This window comes from Trichechus manatus, unplaced genomic scaffold (genome assembly GCF_000243295.1).
Source record: "Trichechus manatus latirostris isolate Lorelei unplaced genomic scaffold, TriManLat1.0 scaffold00136, whole genome shotgun sequence".
In the NCBI taxonomy this organism is placed as follows: Eukaryota; Metazoa; Chordata; class Mammalia; order Sirenia; family Trichechidae; genus Trichechus; species Trichechus manatus.
Window position 1 is genome coordinate 4,014,899 of NW_004444072.1, and position 26,083 is coordinate 4,040,981.

General features: G+C 37.3%; 1 protein-coding gene across 5 annotated transcripts in view; it reads right to left on the reverse strand.

Annotated features, from left to right (window-relative positions):
- SATB1 (SATB homeobox 1) overlaps positions 1-26,083 on the reverse strand; it is a 104,932-nt gene that overhangs the window by 45,965 nt on the left and 32,884 nt on the right. For all 5 annotated transcript variants that reach the window (XM_023739557.1, XM_004385285.2, XM_004385284.2 and 2 more), the window contains 2 exons: positions 9,213-9,324; positions 6,426-6,880 (listed from right to left, as the gene is read on the reverse strand). In XM_023739557.1, coding sequence (XP_023595325.1) covers positions 6,426-6,880; positions 9,213-9,324 — 567 coding nt within the window. The remainder of the gene's footprint in view (positions 1-6,425; positions 6,881-9,212; positions 9,325-26,083) is intronic.

Genomic DNA, 26,083 nt, shown 5'->3' on the forward strand with positions numbered 1-26,083 from the left:
AGCTGAGCACTTAACCACTGCGCTACCAGGGCCCCTGTTATAAGTATAGTATGCTAGAAATCCCTTGAATATAATAACCTAACATTCATTTTTGTCATCCCAGCACAAGGCCTACCAAGTATTTGATAAATATTTACTAAGTGGATTAATTCTGTGTATACATACCACAGGAAGAAAGAAAAAATTACACACTAGCAATAGCAATTTAAGACCTAGATATGCTGCCCATGGGTAAATTCTAACGGTAATCATCAGCACTCAGGGTGGACCTTCAATAAAAAGTTACGGGGCACTCTGTGAGATATTTCTCTACATTAATTGCTCAGTAATTTTTTAAAAAACAAATTAAGGCAAAAGAGATCCTAAATATATTTAGGGTGCTATTGTATTTGAGAAACTTGAAATTAGACATTTATAAATCTTAAATAACAAAGTAATATGTATTTTTATTAAAAATATTTCCTGAGACAGCAGAGAACTATAGTGAGAAAAGCAAACACAGGAAATAATACATAATAATATTTTCTCTGAATTCTAGCTAGCAGAAGACTAATGCATGCTTGAAGTAAGAGCGAGCATGGCACTGTGCAGAGAATTTAGAAATCTCTCTACTCATATTTTGACACTGGCATGACTTCCCATTTAAGCATGCAAGTGTTTTAGGGGCAAAGTATTTTGTTTCCTCTTAAAAATCATTCTAACGAATCAATTGCAGTTTTTCTGCCTTGAATATGTTGAAGTTCTGCAGCAATGTTTCCAGCCCTTGAACACTCAAAGAACTCTAAAGTAGCCAGTGTAGACAGTCTCAGGTGTTTTAGAAACCTTCGGGGTTTTTTTGGCCCAGAGCTTTCAATGAGGGGAGTGCCCCCTGGTGGAAATGCTTGAAGATATTGTTAGAAAACGTTTGGTTAGAGTCTGTTAATTACCAAAAATTTTTCATCCCTTTAGAGTAATTCTGGATGCAAAATGATTACTATCAGAACCCAAATATGGTAATGCATATTTCAGTTGTATTCAGGTCACTGTCACTTGAGTAGATGTATTTATGGATTCAAGAAGTGTGCGGCCTCTGTTTCCCATTTCCCAGAGCTGAAATATGCCGTACAAACTTGCCAAGTTAGGTCCAGCTCGTTTGTCGTAATCCCCCATGGGTGGATATCAAGAGTGATCTTTTCCCAAAAATTCTTCTAAAAAATAGTTATTTCCAGGTCCTCAAGTACCTTACTTGCCATCTCCCAGAACATGCTGAAATACCAGGATTAGAACACGTGATCAATACTGTACACCTACGGTTGAACTAGATTAAACAAAATTCATTAGTCATTCTTGTTTCTGAAAAGAAAACTTGATAATTTGTATGTTATGTAGGAAGTTACCAGCACGGCATGAATATTAATTTTATTGGAAATGAGAAGCTGCCTTTCATTGGGATTTCACATCTTACAAATAATTGGGTGGGTGCTCTATATGTGAAAACATAAAATTGCTTGGAATTGCAGTTACATAGTGGTTAAGTGAGAATTCTTTTATTTTTTTTTTTTCTGTTAAAGAATCTACTGATGAATTCCTAAACCTTTTTTTACATTCCGAAAAGAGTTTACAAGTTATTACAAGTAAAATTCATTAGTAATTGTAAAAGAAAGAAAAAACCTTCAATAAATATTATCAGTACTTCCAAAAGCTAATTATGAATTCTTTAAAACAGCAGATAAGCCAAAGAGACTGCCAATCTGAATAAAAAGCCTGTCTGGCCTCCCGTTTGTCTCCTCTTTGAACATAATCACTGATTCAAATAGATTTTATCAGCTTCATGGAACTTCAAAGTTCTCAGAAGAAAAACATGATTTGATGAAATCTCCCCACTAAAAAGAAAACAGGTAAAATACTCTTCGAGGCTACTTGCCTCCATTTTTTGGTGAATTTTTAATCACATGGCCAGGTGAAAGATTATTTTCAAACTCCACCTACTACCTTGGACTCACGCCAAATAAGTTATAAGCAGACGCATTTATCTTTGTCGTTTCGCAGGATAACGAGGGCTGTCACAACGGGGTAATAGCACCTTTTTTGCCTTTTATTCAATAGTGATATGGATAGTGGCCTTTTCTTAAATTACACTGTGAAGAATTAAGGAACACAGTAGCAATTTCTGTTATACTTAAGCAGGCAAATTTCTCTCTACCACATAATTTACAGAACTCAAATTCAATAAAACATTACATGATGGTCCATTACTGTTATCAGTTTTGAATAATCCATCTTCATTCTTCATTTTACTGGAAAATAAAGTGTGCCAAAGACGAGATGAGGGGGGAGAAAAAAAGAAAAAAGCCACAGAATGGGATCAGAGTTAAACCCCGGGTTTTACTAAAAACACAAGAAACAAAACAAAACAAAAAGGCACTAAAGAATATATTTTCTTCTGTCACAACCTTTAAATTGCAAGAGTACAGAGAGGTGAACTGAGAAGCAGAAATCCTGGAAGCTTCAGCAATTATTTTTAGCCATAGGTTTCCATTAAAAAGACATCGAGTAGGCATAACTGAATGAATGGCATGTGCTAAAAGCTGGTATCTTCAACAGCATTAAAGAACATATGCCCAGCAATTCAGAGGGGAGAATTTCCTTAAAACAAATAATTACATAAACTTCACCATAAATTTTCAGAAAAGGCAGACTTAAAAAAAAAATCCTATGTGCAAGTCTGAAGAGAGGGTTAGGTTTTAATTCAGGAGACCCTGTTAAGATTATAAGTCTCCAATTTGGAAGTAAAACATGAAACCCAGGATTTTAAAGTTATGCAGAGCTGTCAATGACTAAAAAATTCTTGACTCGTATCAGCATTGTCTATTAATGTTTTAACATACTGTTTAAGAGGATACAATGACTTTATCCAGTTATATAACTTTGATTTGTCTGTATGTATTTTACATTAATTTTTTTAACTTGGGGTTGGAATTGCACATTGTAATAAGTGCACACAAATGTGTGATGTACGATTTAATTCTGCAGAGCTCCTTGTCTATACATATGCATTAGCATGTGTATTTTCGTACTCCACACTCACACCATACACTCTCTCTCTGCACCTGCTTTTATTGAAATGCATACACTTTGAAATAAACACACTACATGCATTCATATGAATGTATAATCATTAAAATAAATGCAGCTGTGTGTATGTGTGCGCGTGTGTGTGCAGGTTTTTAAGTATGACCACCCAAAATACATGCATGCTTGCGTGTGCAAAAGCTAGTTCTCAAAAGCTGAACACTTATATACATAGAAAATTACGCCTTATTTAAATCCAACAGCTTCAAATATGGCTCAACTTCCACTTTTTACTGAGGAGTACTACACACCAAATAAATCAAACCCCTTTATCACCCAGGCCCCCCAAAAATGTTTTGGTAACGACTTTTTCTAAATGGGCTATTCTTAGAAGGCTCTGTATCAAGCTGTACCAGATTTTCATTCTACCTTCCTCCTCAGAAAATTAAAGTCACTCTTTTTCACGTTAACCACAGAGATAACTATCTTTTCAAAGTGATTAACAGAGAATCTTGCCTTTCTTCCAGTAACAAACTCTACAGATATTCCTGGAATCTGTCAATGTGAGAACCCAAGGCAAAACAAATGGCCAACTCTTCACAGTCAAGGCTGTAACGTCATAACCCAGAGAAGAGAACCCATGACGGTGACTTCACCTTCACCTCTCTCGGCCCAACTCTTGCTATTCTTCATCATATAAACTTTTCTTAGCACTTCAAGAAATAACCATTTGCTCAATTTTTAAAGCACTTACAGTGAATCGGTATGTCATTTGTATCTACTTCAACATTATCTTTGGGGGTTTTTAATTCAATTCGACAGATATTTATTAAACATTTAAGCAGATAGTTGTCTATTTTTTTGGCCAGTACAAAGAACTACTAATAGTTACTGCTATTTAAAAAAAAAAAAAAAAAAAGAATGCTACCAGAAACAGGAGTATCTAGAGGGTTGATTTTTGATTCATTCATTCATCTATTTTATTTTTTAAATAACTATCCCTAACTGAATATAGGTGTTACATGTACCAGCTATTAATGAACACTTCTTTTTTTTTAAGTTGTAAAAATACAGAACGAGGTAAAACCATAGAATTTTAACTTGAGACATAACCTTCTGCAATTACCCTTTTAAAAACAGATAAATAAGGTACAAAAAAAACAGATGAAAGAACTGAAAACAACACTGAGTTAAGGGCTTTGTCAGGTCTCCTAACTCCCAATCTAGTTAAGGCAAGCCAAAAATAAATCACAGCTGGGATTCTCCTAGGTATGGAAACTGCCAACAAGGAATTAATACTAGATTATTTTTGTACCAGGATTTTATTCTCATAATCATGTAACAAAATAACTTAAATGTAAGGGAAAAGTATGAGTCAGGCAAAAAAAAAAAACAAAAAAAAAACCCAAAAAACATTCAACAAGAGAAAGAACATAATGTCCTCATTCTAATCAAAGTTACATGTTCTTTTCGTGTTTTTAGTGTGCCTGGGCTAAAAAGTAAACACCATATATACCATGCTTGTTTCCAAACAAAGGAATTAAAAAAAAAAATTATTTTTTCCACATTCACAGTGTAATTCAGTCAAAATATGTTTGGGGCTCTCAAATATCTTTATCTTACAACTTCTCATATATCATACTTTTTCCATGCTCTTCTAAAGTATCTTCTATGCTGATAATATCTCCACAGGAATTTGCCCAGGAGGACAAAGGTGTGAACAGTAGGAGTATATGCAGAGCTCAGAGAGAAGTCCAGAATCAGGGCCTCCCACTAAGGCCTATGGGCCAAACCCAGCCCATCACCTATTTTGTAACTAGTTGTATTGAAAGATCACAATGTTTGGATAGAGAGCCTCTGGCCCTGAAAGCCTGAAATATTCACTATCAGGCCCATTACAGAAAAAATTTGCTGACCCTTGGTCTACAGAATGAGGTTTGGAAGAATATTAACAATAATGTGGAGGAGAGAGGACCAAGCTATGAAGCATTTTATGTTAATATGCCATATTATTGTTTTCTCAAAATGGCCACACAGGATTAAATGCTAGAAACTGCTACTGAGCTGCCTCTCAATTTTTTTTTTTTTTAAGTTGTAGAATGAATAAGAGCTTCAGAACAGAGATGCCTGGCATGTTTAGGGTGGCTGGCCTAGGAGCAGAGCCCCGGTGGTGCAATGGTTAAGAACTCGGCTGCTAACCAAAAGGTCAGCAGTTGGAAGCCACCAGTCGGTCCTGGGAAAACCTACGGGGCAGTTCTACTCTGTCCTATAGGGTCTGCTATGAGTTGGAATCGAATCGACAGCAGCGGGTTTGGTTTTTGGTTTTTGGCCTAGGAGCTTGCTCCATTTTGTTATAAGCTCCTGCTTCTACATTCCTGAGGCTGTAACCTTGACTTCTTCCCATTCACAAGCGTATGGACTCGGACCTCTGGCTGGGTGGAACCAACAGACCCCGGCACCCTAGTGGCCTGGCCTTTGCCCCAAAGCCACTTTTAGCAAATACGGGTGGGGTCGGGAATGTGATTGCACGAGCATGAGTCTACCCGGGAGGCTATGTGTGGAAGCCCTAAAATCAAGGCACTTGATGAAAGTAGAGAGCTGGTTTAAAGTCTGAGGCAGACTCCATTTTGTCCTAAGCTCTGCTTCTGTTTCTTGGAAGGTGACCCATGACTGTTGGTGGGTAATCGTGTCTGAGTGGTGTGTTAGAAAAAGAACAAGACAGGGAAAGACACACACACAGAGAAGGAAGGCACCATTTTGAAGACCAAAGCAGATGAATCTAGAAGTTCAGGAATGCCAAGGATTATGAGCAGTCACCAGAAACTAGGAGAGAGGCCCACAAAGGTAATCAACACAGTCAAGACCTTGACTTGGATTTTAGCCTCCAGAACTGTGAGAAAATACATTGAGAAAATACATTTCTGTTCTTTAAAGCCACCCCCCTGTGGTGTATTTGTAATAGCAGCCGTAGGAAACTAAGGCAAGTGGTAACATGGAAAGGACACTGGGCTAGAAGCCTGGAATCCCACTGACGACCTTGAGCAAGTCATGAAACTTTTCTCACCCTTCAAATACTAACAGTCTATGATTCCATGATATATAAGGATAGGTAATGCCAGTATAAAATTTTTTTGTTATTTATTCTTTCAAGGTCCCTGAATCTGTATCAATCTGTGCATAGATGAGGTATCTGATAGGGTAAAAGTGATCAAATTTAAGCACCACCAGGAACAGTCAATATGATCACATGAAGAAAAAGAATAAAATGCTAGTATAGAGTCAAAGGATAAACATGAGTACAAATGGGGCTAAGAAAAGAAGAGGGAGAAAAAGGGAGAGAGTAAAGAATCATTTACAAAGAGAACAAAACTAACCTGAGTTCTGTTAAAAGCCACACGTGCAAATACTGCCTGGGAGATTCCTGCTCGTTTCAGTTCATCACGTACCCACTGGTAGATTTCGGAAGACACCTCTGTGTTGGTTGAGACCTGTTGCTCCAAAGGCTTATTCATAGATCTACTGACAGGGGGAGGGTGGTTCAAGTATTGTTGGTTTAAGGACTGCTGGGCTAAAAGTCTATTCACTGCATACTGCTGGTTCAGCAGCTGAGCCATCACCAGCTGCTGGTTGACCAACTGAGGACTGATGGGCGTTGATACAAGCCCAGGGTGCAGGTTCGGAAGAGGGGTCCGGACAGAGGGCTGGCTGCCATGGGAGAGCTGCGCGGGGGATGGAGGCTGCTCGGCTGTGTTCCCTGGGACCGGCTGCTGGCCAAAGTTGACATGGTTGGCGCCTTGCTGGGATAGTTCAGAAAGACTATCCATTTCAACTAAAGTGGACAAAAAGTAAAAGCATGTTAAGCCAACAATGAACACTGATAAACATTTCCGACCATTTTCTAGAAAAATGAGAGTAGGCACAGGGTGCAACCCGACCTAATTAAACCAAGAGAATTTCAAGATGGAACTCACCAGGCTGTGCTTTTCCTTTCCTCTTCTGCACAATTCCACCCACTTTGAAAAAGGGACAAACACTCCTGGTCTTATTTTTTAATGTAGCTTACATTTAAGGCCTAAAATCAATTATTTTCAAAATGTATGTGACTAGTTTTGGGTTCAAGTGAACTGAAAGTCACTCACTCTCACTGATTACCCCAAGAAGGCTTAAAGCAATGATGTTTATTTTAAGGATGTCATTTGCTTAATGATAACTAGAACCACTGAGTTGAGCTAAGAAAAGATACGCATTCAACTAAAGAAAAAAAGAAATGTACAAATATTTTCTCACGATAAATATTAACTCTTATTACTCTAGGTAAAAGATTTGGAGGAAAAGAGAAGACATGAAATGTTATCTTGTTCAACTTTTACCTTGCAGTGAATATAAAGAAAGATTTGATCTAATAAAAAAAAAAAAGATTAAATCTGATCATAATAATAAGTAATAATCACTGAGTGTATATTGTGCTCTGTGTTGAGCATTTTATATGGCTTATTTAATTCTAACCACCATGGGAGGGAGGTATATCTGTAAATATTTCTTAGAATAAAGCTAGTAATTTATTGCAGAGCAAGTCAGCATAGCCAGTATTGCTAAGACCCAAATGTTTTTTCAAGAAGCTATGGCTATCTCCACACGCTAAAAACAATCTTGAGAGAAAGGGGTGGGGAGCTGTTCTGGTACAATGATGATGATGCTGTCACGATTTTGCAGTTTGTTCCCACCTACCCAGGATGAATGCTTTTCCCTTGGCTAGATCCCTCGTGTGGATTGGCTGAGCATCAGCTCTAAGTGTGTCAAATTCTTTGCTGCTGCAATGAAGAGACTGGTTTGATGCTCTTGACTGGAAAGGCTAAGCATGGAGCTGTACGTAGAGAGAGGTAACTCTTTCCAAATAGCACAACATACTTGCCATGTATAGACCTTGGCTCTGGTTTTAATCATCATTTCTCTTTTCATTAAATATTCAGGTTTTATATTTAGAAGAACTTCTCATATTGCTATAGTCACTGATATCTGCAAAATATAACTAAGAATTGGGTGAAGAAGCCTTCAATTTCTACTAGTGATATCAGCCCAAGTGGGCCATTCATGGAGAATAGTAATTCAAGCAATTATTCCAAAAATGATGCATTGTCTCCATTACAGCCTTAAGCTATAAAAGGCAAGGAATCTGTTCTGGTAGATGGATGGTTTTTGTTCAAATATTAAAAGCTAAAACATGCTCAAGTTTCAGGTTATCTTGTCTCTTAAAACCTTTCTGAAAAGTTATCGTTGTTATTGAATGTAATGCAGGTAAACAGAAATAGATTCAAAGCAGAGCATAATGCTATGCATATTAAATATCCCATTCCAATATTATGTTAAAAGACATTATTTGGAAGGTACGAGTATGAGAAAGGAAACATTAATAGAAATTAAAACACTACCCTTAATCACAGTGTATACTTTTTCAAACACTAACAAACTCACTAGGGAGGAAATGTCATAATCTAAATGCTTAGGTAAAACACACAACTTTTATCTGTCATTTTACACTGCAGATAATTTTAACGTATTTCCAGTGTAACAAATACTGACCTAAATTATATGTTAAGATAGGATATATCAGGGGACAATACCGAGATTAACAGTTTAAAAATGATGCAATGATTTTTTTTGGTATGGCTGGCGAAGCAGTGAGCCCATCAATGTCTTTATGCATGGGGGGGAGAGGGGATTAGAGTCATAAAAATCACATGATTTCAATTGTGGAAACTGTATTTTTCCTTAAAAATTGGGTGTAAAAACGGGCACTTTCTCTGTCTCTCAACAACAAAAACCTAAAGGCATGATTTACCTCTGCGAGAAATCACAGCTAATATTAGTTATTCAAGGCCTGGTTAGGTCTTTACTGAGATGTTAAAACATGACAGCTCCCCTCCTCACGCCTCGATTTCCTGCATGTCTGACAACCAAGTCAGTTCAGCTGATTTAAACACAAACATTTATTGAATTTAATTATCTCATTATACTCATACCCACCCCCACACCCCCAAAGAAACATTCTAAATTGATCTCTAATGGGGCAATCAAAAGACCTGGCTTTAGATGTGACTTTGATAAACCCCCAAACGACAAGTAATGGTATGTAGCCACCGCTGCAAGGGTTTTCTGCTTACCCATCATATCTTTTGTCTTCTTGAAATGTTTGTACCACCTTCCAAATTCTTGACATTTTGCCGCTGAGACATTTGCATAGTAAGTGCTGTTCACAATGGAAGAAATCATACTCTGCATGAAGAGGGAGGGAGAACATTTGTAATACATAGTGGCACAAGATGGAACACAGACATTATTGCAATTGTGGAAACGGTATTTTTTTTTTTTTTTAATCAACTGAGTACCAATATATTTTTGTCTCACTCTTTAGCCTAAAGCCTCAACTTCTTAAAATTCACTAAGTAGATCATCAAATGCTTATTTAAGTAGAAAGTCCACTGAGACCAGCATAAAGCTATCAACCCACAGACTTGGCTCTAGCATTTATGGAATCTCTACCCGTGTCATCGATTTCGAGGCTGACAAACTCTCACCTATTCCAATAAATTTAAATATGTGAAGATGAGTTTATGATTGCAATTTATAAATAAATGCAACTTTGAGGTTTAGCAACTGTACTGTACAGACTAGCTACGCGAAGTATGGTCCAGAGATCAGCAATATCAGCAACATCTAGATTCTTGTTAGAAATGCAGAATCTTGGGCCTACCCCAGACTTATTCATTCAGGACCTGCATTTTACCAAGATCCTCAGGGGATTCACAATGCACGTTAAAAATCGGGAAACACAGCTTGCACTTTCCATTCCTTTTATTTGGATATGCTTTGGAGGTGCATTAATACTGTTCAAAAGTTGACCACACTGAAGAAGAAACAAACTACTCACAGAGATCCTCTGTCGGAGGAAAAACGGTTTTGCAATTTTAGTGTTAGCTTCATCTATAGTAAAGCTTGAATTTTAAATTTTAAACTGACCTTAACAAGTTAAAATATATACATTTCATGTGTACTAAATTTTCTCCAGGATACCACAAAAGAAGAAAATGACCTATTTTGTCCCTTGTCTTCATCCTGCTTTAAACAAAAGCCCTGGAAATAAAAATAGTCTACAACTCAAAAAAAAAAAAAAAAAGAAGAAGAAGAAAGGTAATGATTTTGGTGTATTACTAGGAAACTTTTAAAGCTCATTTTCAGTAAATATTTTCTTCCCAGCCAGTTTTGGTTATGGTAATTTCAGTGACATAACTCATGATTCGTTTTAACTATAATGCCCACACTCTCCAGTAGAATTATATTATATTCCTATTGAGTCTTAGGAATAATTAAATTTTGGAACATCAATCGATCTCCCACCCCTAAGTGAAGAAACACAGGAACTTATATTTCAGACTTCAGTTGGTCTGTGGTGAAAAGTTTACAGAAGGTGGCATTGTTCTGGAAGGCAGTGAACAACCAGAAAAGCCAGTTTGGGGACAAATGTATTTTTATATCATTATCTTTTTTAAGCTACGTATAATTTAGAGTGCTTTTGATTATTGTTGATTTCCCTTGAAACCCATTACCAATGTTAACTTTATAACATGCACACATTTCAATAATATGTATATTTTGGGGATCTCTGAAAAACTTTCAGAGAAAGCATGCTAGAGTATAGTATTTATGTAAAACATAGCAATAGCTCCAAAGAGACGCTGCGATTTTTTTTTTTGACACTTCCTACTTTATCGTCCTTTTCACATTTTATTTCTCTAAAAAGACATTCTTAACGTGCTCACAATGCTCTGCCATTAATCCAATAGCTGGCAATTTCCCTAAGAGCCTCCCATAGTCCACAGTACAAAAAGATACTTAGCAAGGTTGCCAGAACCAGAGCCAGAAGATGGCCTGATCCAGTTAGCAATCCGTCAGCTTCAATCACACTTACTCGGTTGTAATAATGGATCAATAAAGTCGGACACTAATAAAACTATTGAGATGGCTGATGGATAGTGGTGATTCTGCAAATGGATGGCAGTTGATGTTCTTCCACTTTGATTCAATATTTTAAAAATTATTACCCTTATACCTAGACATTTTGGCAGTTCCTTAAATGCTAATAGTTCATATACATTTTAGATGTAGAAATTATGGAATATCTAAATTTTGCTTAAGTTTTTGACAAACATCCACTCTACCTCAGTTTTGCCAACAGTCTAATATATGAAATTTGCTCTTTGTTCCACAGCTACTATGGGATACAAAAACAAATGAGACAGAGCCTCTGCCCATAAGAAGCTTACCATCTGTTAGGAAGACAGATACATATAAACAGAATTTCAATTTAGGGTGATTCAGAACACCAAGAATGAAAAAGATATGAGGGAAAAAAAGGAAGAAGAAACCATGGCGTGTTAAAAAAAAAAAAAAAAGGCTGAAATAGTTTTATAAAACTAGATCCTATGTGTGTAATGGTGCTATATAGTTCATTATTATCCATATGTGGAAAATAATACCCATACGTGCATGATCAGCAAAGCTTCCTACTACCCTTGTTTAACCCTAAATTGGTAGGCTTCTGTCCTTAAGTGACTCTCTGATGCTTTCTAATCTGTCAAATAGGATGTGTTTAAGGAACTCTGATTAATGTAAATATTAGCCTACCAAAAAAACCAAAACTTCACTGCCATCTAGTTGATTATGACTCATATTGACCCTACAGGACAGAACAGAACTGCCCCATAGGGTTTCCAAGGCTGTAAATCTTTTAAGGAAGCAGACTGCCACATCTGTCTCCCATGAAGTGGTTGGTGGGTTCGAACCGCCAAACTTTTGGTTAGCAGCAGAACATTTTAACCATCGCACCAGCAGGATTCCGCAATATTAGCTTAAGCAAGACAAAAATCAAAAGGTAATCCACAGGTATGGTGCACGCTCAAATGACTTCTTGTGTCTTTCTGTGTTTTGGGGGGATTGGGAAATAGTCCATAATTCAAGTAATGTGGGGTCACCTCTATTTTTATTGGAGCAACCTGCAGTAACCTGTACAACTACACTCTCACATAGCCACTGAATGAGGCTTTTTCCCCTGTGGTGAAATCCCTACTAAAGCTCAGGTATGGCATCTGAATTAGACTGATGAGTTTCAAGGGCAGGAAAGAAAGATTTCAGAATCTTGTGGTGGCACATGGCATCTAAAAGATTATACTTAGTACTGTAATCTTGAATTTGGAAAATGAGAAAAGCTTTCAGTTTAGATAATACAAATAACAGAAATTCAATTCTGTCAAAATTTTCCCAGGTGGTGGGGTTTGCAGAGGGCAGACTAAGTCCCAGGTTCTTAAGGCGAGAGCTTGGGATTCTTAATGTCAACCAAAAACACAGACATTGGTTTAAAAAGATTGCACTAGGTTGTGAGTTCATGCAGGTCTTGGGTTCCATACTATTTTTCAGCCCAGCGCCTAGCATATATTAAATACAAACTAAATGTTCATTTGATGAAATGGAATCAAACAAAGCTGCGTTCAAGTCTAAGACGTGTCACACGTTGGTGGTGTAACTTTGGGCAAATTAACTGATCACTATGTCCCAGTTCCCCGTGTTAAATGGGAATGATAGGAGCACTCACCTCATGGAGTTGTTCTGAGAATCTATTCGTTTTGTCATTTTCATTCACTCAGTATATATTTATTGATCTCCTACTCTGTGCCAAGTACTGGGCTAGTCACTAAAAAACAATGACTTGAAGAGACACACTATCTATTCTCATGGAGCTTATATTCCACTAGGAGAGACAGATAATAAATAAAATAATACATGTGATGCAATTAGCACAGAGCCTGGAACATACCAAGTATAGGCTCAATAGATGTTAATTACTCTGACTACCCTCTGCCTCCTCCTCCTCACTGGGCTTTTATTATATTACATTTCAGCTTGGTGGAAAGAGTGTGCTTTAAATAACAGAAGAGCATCAGATAAAATTTTCAAATGCTGTATTTTAAGTCAAATAAATTTCCTTATGAAGAGCAAAGAGTGTAATATATTATTAAGTTTTAAGTTGGGCCAAGGGATAACAAGGGATTACACCAAGGAAAAGAGTATTTCCATTTGTTCCAATATTCCATTTTGTTGGCATGTTTGGAAGCTGGCATGCATCTGGTAGCTGAGATTAAAGAAGACACACACCACTCTTCTGAGTTGGATGCCTGATCCCTGCCCTGTCCCATGGCTATCTTACAGTTGCTCATCCTTCAGGATATATATTGGTTATCCCTGCTTCTGCAAGGCCTTTCTTGACTACCCAAACATCCTGCATATAGCACCACCTGCATATAAACCCGTTGCCATTGAGTCGATTCCAACTCATAGTGACCCTACATATAGGACAGAGCAGAACTACCCCATAGGATTTCCAAGGTGGATTCGAACTGCCGACCTTTTGGTTAGCAGCTGTGGCTCTTAACCACTGTGCCACCAGGGCTCCACCTGCATATAGTATCCTGCATATAGTACTACCTACCAATAGCATCCTGTAACAGCATACCACAGCACTTGTCATGCTGTTTATTTTCTACTGGACTGTGAGCCATGGGTCTTATCTCAGTGTGGCCTGGGCTCATCACAGAGCTGGGTATGTATTAGGAGATCAATAAAGGGTCACTGAATTAAGTCATTACTGCAGATCACCAGAAAAAAACTTTTTTTCCTGAAAGGTCAAAGGTGGGTACAGCTCAATTGTCATATGAATCTTTGAAATCCATCACTTTTAGCTGTCACAAAAGAAATCATAGTTTCAAGAACCTTCGTTCATTAATTTGCAAGAGATCCCTTCCCAGGTTTTTCAAAATACATCCATACAGATGTCTCGGAAGTCGCAGTGCTTGGTGGTTATGTTATTCCAGCTCTCTCTCTGTGTCTATTTATATACGCTCTCCAAAGCCCTTTGAAAAAGGCACAACTTGCATTGCAAGTTTTCCTGTTCAATGGCCAGTCTGTGTAAAACATAAATAACCTAATCCGGCTGACAAAAACTCAGTCGGCTAACATCCCAAGTTCAAATGCTACACACTGCCCCGATCAATAAATAGGCCACAGCTTTTCAGTGTTGGGAAATAGAATTTAAAGTCGGCAGAAATTGGCTGTGGGTCTCATAACCCCAGTGTGACACAATATTCTCATCCTAGGAGCCAAGTTGTAAGCTTTTCTAAGATCCATAAAGCACATGTCTACTCCCTGTGAGGAGCTTCGGTTCTTTCTGAGAGTCTGCCTAAGTTCCGATCTGAAAGAATGCCATCTTCACAGAAACCCCAGTACTCTAGAATGATACCATCTGCCACAGGCTGAGCTTCCTTTTCAGCCAAATACATTATTTATAACCTTTCTAATTGTGAAAAGGTAAGGGTGGAATTTTTCTAAAGCCTGACTTAGATATAGTTAGAACATTCTGAACCTTTGCTCTAAAATAATGCAGGTCTCTTATTCGAAATAAAAAAAAAAATCAACAACAAGGAATTGGTGGAGGTTATATCGTTTTTCAAAATATTTTATTCTTTCAAACTCCTGATAGAAAAGAACATACACTGTAGCTGTATATTTATAACATACTTAGAAACTGAAGGGAAATCCTTTTATTTTTTTTCACTTGGTCATCCTAGTAGCCCATGAAGTGGTCTGAGGAGAGGTGACACCTTTTCAAAAAAAAGGTTCATCCACTGGGGAAAGGCAGTGATCTGATTACCCTTAAAATTGCTTTGTTGTGCCTTTAACAACAACAAAAAACCCACCCGAAAACAATGCTAATCAGGTTATTCAATCATTTAAACCAAAACTGTTCATGCTTTTCTGCCAAATCAACCAACCACAGCAAAATCTGTTATCTCTGATTGCTCAGCTTCCAGTCAAAAACAGTTAACCCCCACGATACCAAAAGTTTTCCAAAATACCCTCAAAGCTCTGCAAGCTGGTGGAGAATAGAGAGAGCGCCATGTCATCTTTAAAGGGTAATTGGAGTGCTGTACCATATTTGCATATGACAATATACCCTAATAAACTACACAGCCTGTACCAGCAGCCAGCAGTTCCCCAGCATTTCATATCATCTCCGTAGTGGCTTTTTGTGCACTATTTTTTTTTTTTAAGTGATTCTATGATATCATGATCAAAACTTACTAAGGACTTGCTGATTGTTTAACTGAGGTGGGAGGAGGTAGCAACAGCATCTACAAAATGGTGGTTCATCATGTTTAAAGCTTTCAAGCTCTATCAATAGAGAGGGCAAGGGCTACAACATCTTATTTACACAATTATCTAAATACGATTAAACAGCTGATGGACAAATATTAAACTGGAAAATGTATAGTCATTTCAGCTTAATGTAATCCTCTTTCTGTAAACACCCAAGATGATTTTTTTCAACCAGAACAGTCCTGACATCTCATAAGCCTAAGGGTGAATAGCAAGAGATTGTTTTTGATAGTTATAAATATTCAAAAGACATGTAGACCATCTGCTTTCATAATACAGGTAAAGCAAGACTGAAATGGTGACTGCTGTATAAAAATGATTCTTTTAACAAAGTCTTCCTCTCCTCGAAAACTATAAAGACAGATGTCAAAAACTGTTTACACAGAGCAATCAGGAGCGTGCAAAATGTAATATTCCTTTTACACACAGTGCTTGCTAAAGAGATTTTTTTTCCTTTTTCTTCCCATCTGTGTGTTGCAACACATTTCTACAAGTTAAAAACATTTTTTTCAAACAGAGATCTCATGAATACCCAAAAACATGCTATCTGGTTTCTGAATGCTAATTAATTTCAACTAAGGAATCTGAATATCTTTTTCTGTAGGAAGGAATGTATGTTTTGAATTCGAATACCCTACAGAGACAGCAAGGGAAATAACCTTACACAGGTTTAATTCTATAAGGGTACATCCCCGGTTCTACTGTGTTTATAATTATATACATACATATACGTGTATATAATATATAGAGATACAATGTCTATGTTTTAAATGAAAGCACATCATTGCTAAGGTCTTTGGCATAAAGTATAAAATAATTGTTATTCTGAAATAAATGTCTGCACATGCAGTACACATATACAAAAACCTTTAACTTCTCGGTCTATGAAGAGTGAAGTAAAAAGCCATACAGTTAATTTTCAGGACTGGAACATGAATCTTGACAGTAACCTTTTTATGTATTGTATTAATGACAGAGGCATTAAGCATCTTTTTATAATTTCCAATAAAATGAGCATTTATGGAACAATCTGTCAAACTACTGGCTCTCTGTTCTTTTTTATTTTTATTTTTTGAAAAGTACAACTTCATCCACTCTTGTCTCCCTCCCTTCTCCATTTCTTGTCTACTTATGGCCTCGATTATTACTGCAGTGTGTACCTACGGCCTGCATTTTTCTTATATGCACGTGGAAAGCTCAAAAGGTCAAGCTTAAATTTTAGATTCAATTTTAATAGGGATTCTCAGTAAACGGGGCTTTCTTTAAATCCTAAAAGATACCAAGTACTGCAAAAAAACTCTAAAAGACATAAGATACTGACATGGAATGAATTTGCTGAAAATTAACAGGTAGTCCCCATCTGTTATTTAGGGGTGGGAAAGAAGGGAAATGGGCTTGCACTCAGGAGGAGCAAATGGTAGGATTTCTAAGTGCAATATCCTGTTGTTGCTTGTTAGCTTATGTTTCTCAAATCTTTCCCTCTGGATTGTCTATTGCTTTCTAAGCTATTCCTCTTGGGAGATACAACTGCGGCATATTCAGAATCTCAATTTGTTGAGAAGAGACTACAGTAATCACTTCTAAATTTTACTTAAACTCCAATCGTCAGAGTTATGGCTCTTGCCATCTTAATCAATCCCAGTGGCTAAAAATGGCGTTTTCACACAAAGTAACCCAGGCACAGCACTAAAAATGGAAACTCAGTACAAAGCTTCCAAGGAATACAAAAGGAAGCACAAAGAGAACACATCCAATTCTCTTTTAATTTTCTTACTGTATTTCCTAAAGATGAAAATGTGATCATTTCAAAGCACACAGATTTTATTTAATTACTTAAACATCCAATTCATAATTTTTTAAGAAAATGCTGGCCCACAGTTCATCTGACTTTTCCATATAATTAATTTTAAATAAGCCCCAGATATCTTTTAGCCAGATTCTCTGTTCTGTCCTTTTGCAGAAGTAAGTACCTAGCTAGATCTTTTACTATACTGAAATCTTCTTATTCAAACCAATTGAATACATTAGTAAAAAGCTTAAATTAAAAAATATTTGTTAAAAGGTGTATTATTTCTGAGGGCATGTAATATTTCACATTAACTACAAAGAGGCCTACATTTGTTCATCTGCAATATGATGGGAATTCAACCAGATAATCTCTGAGGTCCCTTCTAACAGCTTTAGAGTCTATGAAATCTATGCGCCTTCCTAATTAGAGGTCCTATAGGGTCTTCTTTAACAACTAAAGAAGATTCATTTGTAATCCACATCATCCATTTGCAGGCAGTCACTGTGCAAACGTCCTCAGTGAAAATTTCCTTTTTAGGAAGGTTAAAGCCCCTTTGGCATTTCACTTGTAATATGATTATTAAAATTATACTCATCATTATTAAGTTAAACATTAGGCTAATCCAAGTAGAATTATCACAAATTTTACATTAGAAAAAAACCGAATGCAGTCAGTTTTATCTGATTTCATAGCAAAAACTGTTTCCTAAGGTTCTGAATTCTTGGGTACTCTGGACCAACTTGCACATTTGAGGGGGATGGTTGCTTATTTTCTAGCTGATGTCCTCATATGGCTGAATACCTCCTTCTTTACGGAGACTAAAATTTCTAGTATTTGTGCTTAGAAATAGGAGGAAGAAGATGCCAAATTTGTCTTTATGTTCCGAAGGTTTTAAATATGGGATTTTTGAAAAAAACTTCAAATCGCAAACTGAAAACAAGAACATAGTTTGAACAATTCATGTTCCCAAAAGTAGATAGTAGAATTAGGCTCTGTAACTCTTTACAAATTTTATAGTCCCTCTTTGCATTGCTTCTTTATATGAACCCTATTCGATTTTAACCCACATTCCCTAAAAAATCGAAGGGAGTAACAATCCTGGCTTTTAGCTTTTTAGAGGGCCACAGAACGCCCTTTGGGAGCTGCACGAAACCTATGGAAGAGCTCCCCATATATACTACCGGAACTGGCTTGTAATTTCAGGGACCACACAAACCACTATGGACTATGGTCTATGGAACCTACCCAGATCTGATCCAAACCTCCAGAGGAGATCTGAATTTCTATGTTTTATTAGTTCATTGTTAGCCATTAGCCAAGGCTTCCCATGTCTACCAAACAAATATAAACCAATATCACCTTTAGATTAGGTCGTAGAGAAAAATAAAATTATCTGGCTTCATCTCCAGCTATCAACATTAGGAAAATCCTTTGTAAAGTGTAGGAAAAATGCCACACACTGGGAATCACTTGCTTAGGAGCTGCGGTGAGATGGTAGAAATGTGTGGGGGTACGCTGCACGTTATGAGATAAGGGGCTCCATCCCTCAGTGGAGGGGTGTGCTCGAAGGCTGAGCTGGAGCCCAAGCAGCAGGGTGGACCCACCAAGTCCCTAAGGCCTGTTCTGGAAAGGCTGAAATGTTATCTATACTCACACCTTTCTCTAAATTCAGGCGATTCTGGACTTTTACAGGTTTGACTTTTAAACATTATATGTTTATAGCCCTAAACATTGCCTCCTATGCCAAGTGTGGACTTTAGAACATCAACTGAGGGATGGACATCGTGAGCTACGTTGGGGTGGCACTGACTGTTAGCATTTCCATTTTGGCGGCACCAACACCTCTGCCTATAAATCATTTGACTCTGTTTACTGAAATTTTCCCTTTTTATTTTATTTTTAAATATGAGAAGAAAATGGACAAATGGAAGTGACAGTAAAAGAACTATAGGTCTCAAATGTAACAAAATTGAGGCAAGATGAAAATTATTACCCAGGCTGAAATACACGTTCAGTTGTGGAAGAAAAATAAAATATGTGCATAAACATGCTAGAAATATGTTGTTAAAAGTCTGTGCTTAAGGGTGAATAATTAGGTCTCTTATAGCATTTTTTAGATCCCTGGGTCCCTTGTACCTCCAAAACTACTGTTTTGCTTAGAAACATGTACATTTGTACATACATTCAGGTACATTGCAGTACATGAAAAAAACAGGGGGCAGCTTAAAATATCTGAATAATCCAGAAGTAATTTATTCTTGATTATGTAAACTAAAATTTCAAAGTATAATGGGAACGATATTTTATAAGGTAAGAGTATAGATAAGACTATAAACTACTAATAATAAAACTACTAGAACAGTTTATTGGTTCATGAAATAAATATACTGCAAATCCTACGAGGCTGTTTCCGTTTAACAAATAATTACTGAGATCCTATCATGTGCCAGGATCTATGACCGTGATGGCGAATAAAAAACTCAGACCCTTTGGGACAGTCAATTACAGTGCACACAGTGGACCCAGTTAGGTCACAGATGATTTCAGAGCAATGTGGAAAGTGTTAGGATGGATGCATAAAGGAAGGACAGAGCTTTGAGTGCTGAGGAGTGGGGGTGAGGGGAGTTAAAGGAAAGGGTATTAAGAAAAGCTCACCTACAACCTGAACAGTCCCATGAGGCATCCTTATCCTCACTGACATTGTCTAGTCTGAGGTATCATATTTGCTAAACTTGCAAACGGGCTTATTTAAAAAGACAAGGCTTAGGTCTCTCTAATCTGCATTTTATAACACATTGGAACTTCATAATAATCCTAAGGGAGGTGTTAAAAGTGCCCCTTAAAGATGAGAATGAGTTATAATACCATCTTTTAATTTTTTCACAAATGAAAAGTTTTCAATTGTTTCCATAAGAAAGTGAAGCTTGTATCAAAATCTTCCACGTAGCAAAAAAAGTTTCTTAGACCATGTGGCACCTATCAGTGCAATTTCAAATTCGCCAACCTCACATTTTAGAAGAACAACTACAGTAATCATACACTTTAAAACTGTGCACTATTCTAGTTCTAAATGCTTTATAAGTATTAACTCATTTAATTCTCATCGTAATCCTGAAGAGTTGGTCTATTACCAGCCCATTTTAGAGATGTGGAAACTGAGGCATGGAGAGTCACTTGGCCAAGACCACACAGCTGGCAATGACAGAGTTTACATTCTTCGCTCCAGTGCAATGCGGCTAGCTCACTAATTAAAGTGATGGCAAATAGCAATAGCATGCGAAGAGAGAGTGACTGAACAAAGTTGTTGAAGAAATGCATTATTTCAAGAAATAGTTGCACTAAGAAAGAAAAAGAAATCAAGCCCTACTGTATGTTATCAAAGCCAGGAGCTGCAACACACGGGAAATAACATTGTGACTCTTCATAAAGTTAATGCTTGTTTCGATTTAGTCCCAACTTTCTGAATCACCTCAGAACAAATGTTAGAATGTCACTAAAATTAACAAGCTTTGGGGCAGTGTGTGGTCCCCAGTGATGAAGTACTATCTCTGGATATCCAGATAAGAATGTGATCTCAAATAATGCTAGCAATTAAAGCTGGAATCTTTTCTTAACTTTCAACCTATCACCTCGTTTCCATCTTTAACTCCTCTGAGAAAGCTAAATTTGATTAGCATGTCTATGGGAAAATAACTGTGATACCCCTCCCCCAAAAAAGCATGATAAATAATATTTTTTTTAAAAAGAAGAAAGTAAAGAAAAAGATGACTGAAGAGGATAAAGATTAACAGTAAGGAGAGAAAGAGAAGACTATTAAAGAGGTCAGCCACCTTCCCTACAATGAGGAATTCTGCAACTTCATGGATTGGCTGTGATGAAACTCCAGCACCCCGTAATAATACTGCATATTAGCACACAATACAATCTTATATTCCTGTAGCGCCCTTCATGCAAGCATCCCAGGGTGCTTTACAATCATTATGAGTTAAAATTACAACTGAGGCACATACAATTCCTAATAGAATCATTTTAAAAATGCTAAACAGAACAAATAACTTTTAAGTCTAGATTTAAAAGTCCCAACAGCCAGAGCGTTCCTTCCTTCAATTGGCAATGAGCAGCAGTGCCAGGGAGTGAAGCGGCTGAAGCTCTCTCCTGTTATGTTAAAGGACCTTTCACGTTTTTTATACTCAGAGCACGTTACAATCAACCAGTTTCCAATGGGGGAGGGGGGAATTGGGTGCGTTTATGTTTGTTTGGATTATTCTGAATTTAGGAGTTTTGTTTGTGAAATAAAGCAGGTTTAGAAAGCCAATCTAGATAGAGCTCACCCTGAAATTTAAATACTAACTGCAAAAAAAGACACTCAAAAAAGCACTCACCAACTAGTTCCGTTTTAGCAAGAAAATCAGTTTGATTAGCACGCTTTCGATGACTTTTTTTGAACAATTAGAAAATAGCATCTAACAGGCTTTCTGCCTGCCCATGTCTACCCCTAAGCCTTGGCAGTATTTATTATTCTGTGCATCAGAAAAAAAAAAGAGGGGGAATGCTCTCGTAATGTGGTAATTTCCCTTGCTTTAGTGATTTTGAGGTCAAAGGAAACCTGTTCAGATCTAAAACAAAGCATAGGTAAAAATCTATTAAGTGAAAATGAAGTACTTACACAATGTGAAGCACTCTCTAAATGGGCCTGGCTTAAACCCTTTTACGTTTTATCACTGTGAAAAGACAGTGGCTATAAAATATTTGGGATCAATCCACTTTAAGTCAGATGCTTTATTAAGTTTGGCTTTTTTGATTAATGCATTTGAGAGGTTACCGAGAGCTAACATCAAACTATAGTAAAATTCTGATGGCTTCTAAATCAGCTAAAAACGAGCCTGATATATTAGATGCAAAAGGGAAAACTTGCAATTTGGTGGGCACTTCTATTGTGGATTAAATATATTTAATATTAACACACAGCAAACATCTCACTGTCTATGTTGAAAAAGGGACTAGGATGATGTCACTACAACTGGCTCAAAGAAGGGGGCAGAAAAAATATTTGGTATAAGTTTAACAATTCACACAACTGCCCACATAAGACTGGATTATCATTTCCTTTATGAATCTTGCCATTAATACAACTGCTGGAAGTCATAATAACATAATAATACCTGATTAACAGCAAGTACTTCAGTCATAGATAATCGTAATCTCAGATTCCCACGGTCAGTGGGATAAGGACTAGGAAAAGTTTTGTACTTTTAAGAAGAAAAGATCCCACATGGGGCTTTTCCTCAAAATACTTGATATTTAACAACAAGATTTATAATTTTATACTGGGAAGGGGCAAGTACAAAATCCTACAAGCATATCTCAAATGGAACACTCTCTATTTTTAAATGGAGTTGTCAGTTGTATCCATCAGATCAGGCCAGTCAAATGACTAAGGTGTACACTTTCAAGTAGATGGAGGAACGCAACCCCCGTCTGTTTCCAATGAAAATGCCTAACATTCTCCTGGGGTTCAGACAACTGACTGTTGGCATGATTATACCTAGAGATCTTGATTGCTCTCACGGGATGGGGGAGAGAAGTGAGTGCCACAGGGCTCTACACTCAACTTCCAAAGGCCAGATTATCCCAGAAGGCAGGCCCTGGGATCTAAATCACCTTCTCCCGCCCTAAATAGGAGTCACAAAATAGGAGTACTTTAGAAATAAATCAATGTACAAACAACAAAATCAGAGACACAAAAACAAAACACATATTAAAGAAAAATTCTAGTAGTCAGAATAAACAAAAAGAAAACAACAAGTACTTCAGAGAAACCAAAGTAATTTTATAAAAGACATGAAATTAATTTGTGAAAGACTTTTTTTTTTTTTTTTAATTTCCTTTATCTACATATATACAACCAAGTGGGATTCCTGGTTAAGCTCACAGGCTCTGGGTATGAACTCCTGCACTGCTCCTTCACGAGCTATGTAACCACATGGGCGCTCAGTTAACCTTTCTATGCCTCGTGTGCCGCACTGGAAAATGGGGATAAAAAGCCATGTACCATCTAGAGTGATAGAAGAATTTATGGTACATCAAAAGCAGTAGATGAAAGTTAACTACTAATATTTCAAATTTTAAGACGTGTCATCCTCCTTACCACATAGAAAATAGGATGCCTGGCACACGGTACACTGCCAAGACGGTTTTGAATGAATACATGAATATAGATCTATATAGGATTTTATATAGGATTTGGGCTTGGAGATACTTTTTCGCTAAGTGGGAAGTGAAATAGAAACTAATCAGTGTTTTAAAAATGTGAAAGCTGTTTGATGTATGTTCATGTATGCATACATACTTACGTACGTTTGTGTGTGTGTGTGTGTTGGTTAAAAAACACACGTATCAGATTACAATCTCTCAGGAATATTTTACCTAAACATTTTTAGAAGGAAGACATTGCACTGGTAGAAGTGCTAAATGACCTTTTACTTACGATATTTTTTAAAAAATAAATCTATCCCTGAAACAGACTGAATATATATTTATCCAGTGTTTAAATTCAATTTCCAAAACTTCAGGGAAAACTCAGCATCAAAATTAAATATTTTAGTGTAAAGCAACATGTTTATTTTTTCACTCCCAATTTATCTCCCAAATCCATACCCTCAAGATTTTCATGACTAAAGGCTTTCTTGTCCTCAAGTCAGACTTTATTTTCTCCTTAGAATACAATATCCAACTCATCTAACCACATCCACTGAAAAAAGCAAAAAATAACAACAAAACAGCCAACCTCAAATCTATAATGAGCTAAGCATTTCTTGTGTCTTGGAACCATTTTACAAAAATAAACACGTGGTACAAAGAACTTAATAAATGCATGTCGATCTATTTGGGCAGATTTATGATAGAAAAGCAATAACAGAAATAAAGGTATGAGTTGTAAATCACACCACATGCCCACTTATGGAATTTCTGCAGCTGGAAAAAACCTTACAAATATTATTAAAGAAAACATTATTGTACCAAAAAAAAAAAAAAAGTATTCATTTTACAATCAACGCTTACTTTAAAAGTTATCATTAGGAAAGGACATATACCCATTGCTGTTGAGTTGATTCTGACTCATAGCGACCCTATAGGAGAGGGTAGAACTGCCCCATAGTATTTCCAAGGAGCAGCTAGTGGATTCAAACTGCTGACCTTTTGGTTAGCAATCGTAGCTCTTAACCACTGTGCTATCAGGACTCCAAGGACATAGATTTAGCAAATCACGACTCGAGGGTCAGTCACTAACCAGTATTTTGACTTTAATCTCTAAAGACACTGGCTCCTTCACCTGTCAAATGAGGAGTCAGGGAAGGTAATCCTTTCTAGTTCTAAGAATCCAAGAAAAACCGGACATTTGCTTAGCAAGTTTTGGAGACAGTTCCTAAGGACTTTGGAGACAGGGCTGGCCAAACACCCCCTGCAAGCGCCTTGTGGCTTCCTCTTCAAGTAGTGCTCCTGGCCTCTGCTCTGTAGTGGAAGTCTATTTGCACACAGGGTGGGCTTCCAGCTAAGCATAATATTTAGGGGCCCTGTAGCCATTCTTGGAGCCCTGGTGGCACAGTGGTTAAGAGTTCAGGCTGCTAACCAAAAGGTCAGCAGTTTGAATCCACCAGCTGCTCCTTGGAAACCCTATGGTGCAGTTCTCCTCTGTCCTATAGGGTCACTATGAGTTGGAATTGACTCAATTGAAATGGGTTTTGTTTTTTGGTAGCTGTCATGGATTGAATTATGTCCCTCAAAAATGTGTGTATCAATTTGGCTGGGCCATGATTCCCAGTATTGTGTGGTTGTCCTCCATTTCGTGATTATAATTTTACATTAAAGAGGATTAGGGTGGGATTGTAACACCCTTACTAAGGTCATATCCTTGATCCAATATAAAGGGAGTTTCCTTGGGGTGTGGCCTGTGCCACCTTTTACCTTACAAGAGATAAAAGGAAAGGGAAGCGAGCAGACGGTGGGGGACCTCATACCACCAAGAAAGCAGTGCCAGGAGCAGAGCTCGTCCTTTGGACCTGGAGTCCCTGCACGGAGAAGCTCCTAGTCATGTTATGGGGGTGGGGGGTGGGGGGGAACATTGATGAGAAGGCTGACAGAGAGAGAAAGCCTTCCTGACTGGAGCTGATGCCCTGAATTTGGACTTTTAGCCTACTTTACTGTGAGGAAGTAAATGTCTCTTTGTTAAAAGCCATCCACTTGTGGTCATTTCTGTTACAGCAGCACTAGATAACTAAGACAGTAGCCAACTTGCTACTAGAGTATTTTATCATATTAAACAAAGCAAAACCTGAATGTATATCAAAATGCGTATGTTGAATTTTAGGCTAAAAGTTCTCACACAAACAAATCAAAATTCCATGAAGGAGAAAAACAAGCCTTAATACTTAGCATTTCTTGGTGTTAGGTCCCACTTTGGATAGGACCGAAGCAATATTTATTTGCTAGGCATTTTTCACCACAGCATCTTCATCACCAAATCTCAACCACAGAAGAAAGTAGTTTCGTCACGCTCAGCATATATTTTGGGCTTAGGCCTTATGGAGTCTGCGTTTCTCATCTTTAATAACTTTAGAGGGAAGACAAAATAATAAACAAATGGAAAACTGTTCATAATTAAAACATTCTGAGCTAAGTATGAGATTCATGGATTCGTTCTAAAGAAAGAAATAGGAGATGATGCAGCAAAACGCAGCTCCTTCATTTACAGAACAAGTGAAATTTTCCTCGTAATATGAAATATTAAATTAATTTCAAATAACTGCTGTCACTGCTAAACTATGCACAATTTTTTCTTAAAAAAAGAAAGTAAGATTATAGTTATAACTGATGTTGAAGTTACAGCCCAGCTCTACCACTTACATCCTCACAGTGGGACCTCCAGCTACATGTGGCCCCTGGTTTCTTCTGAAGGTCTTGATACAGAAATGCAACAAT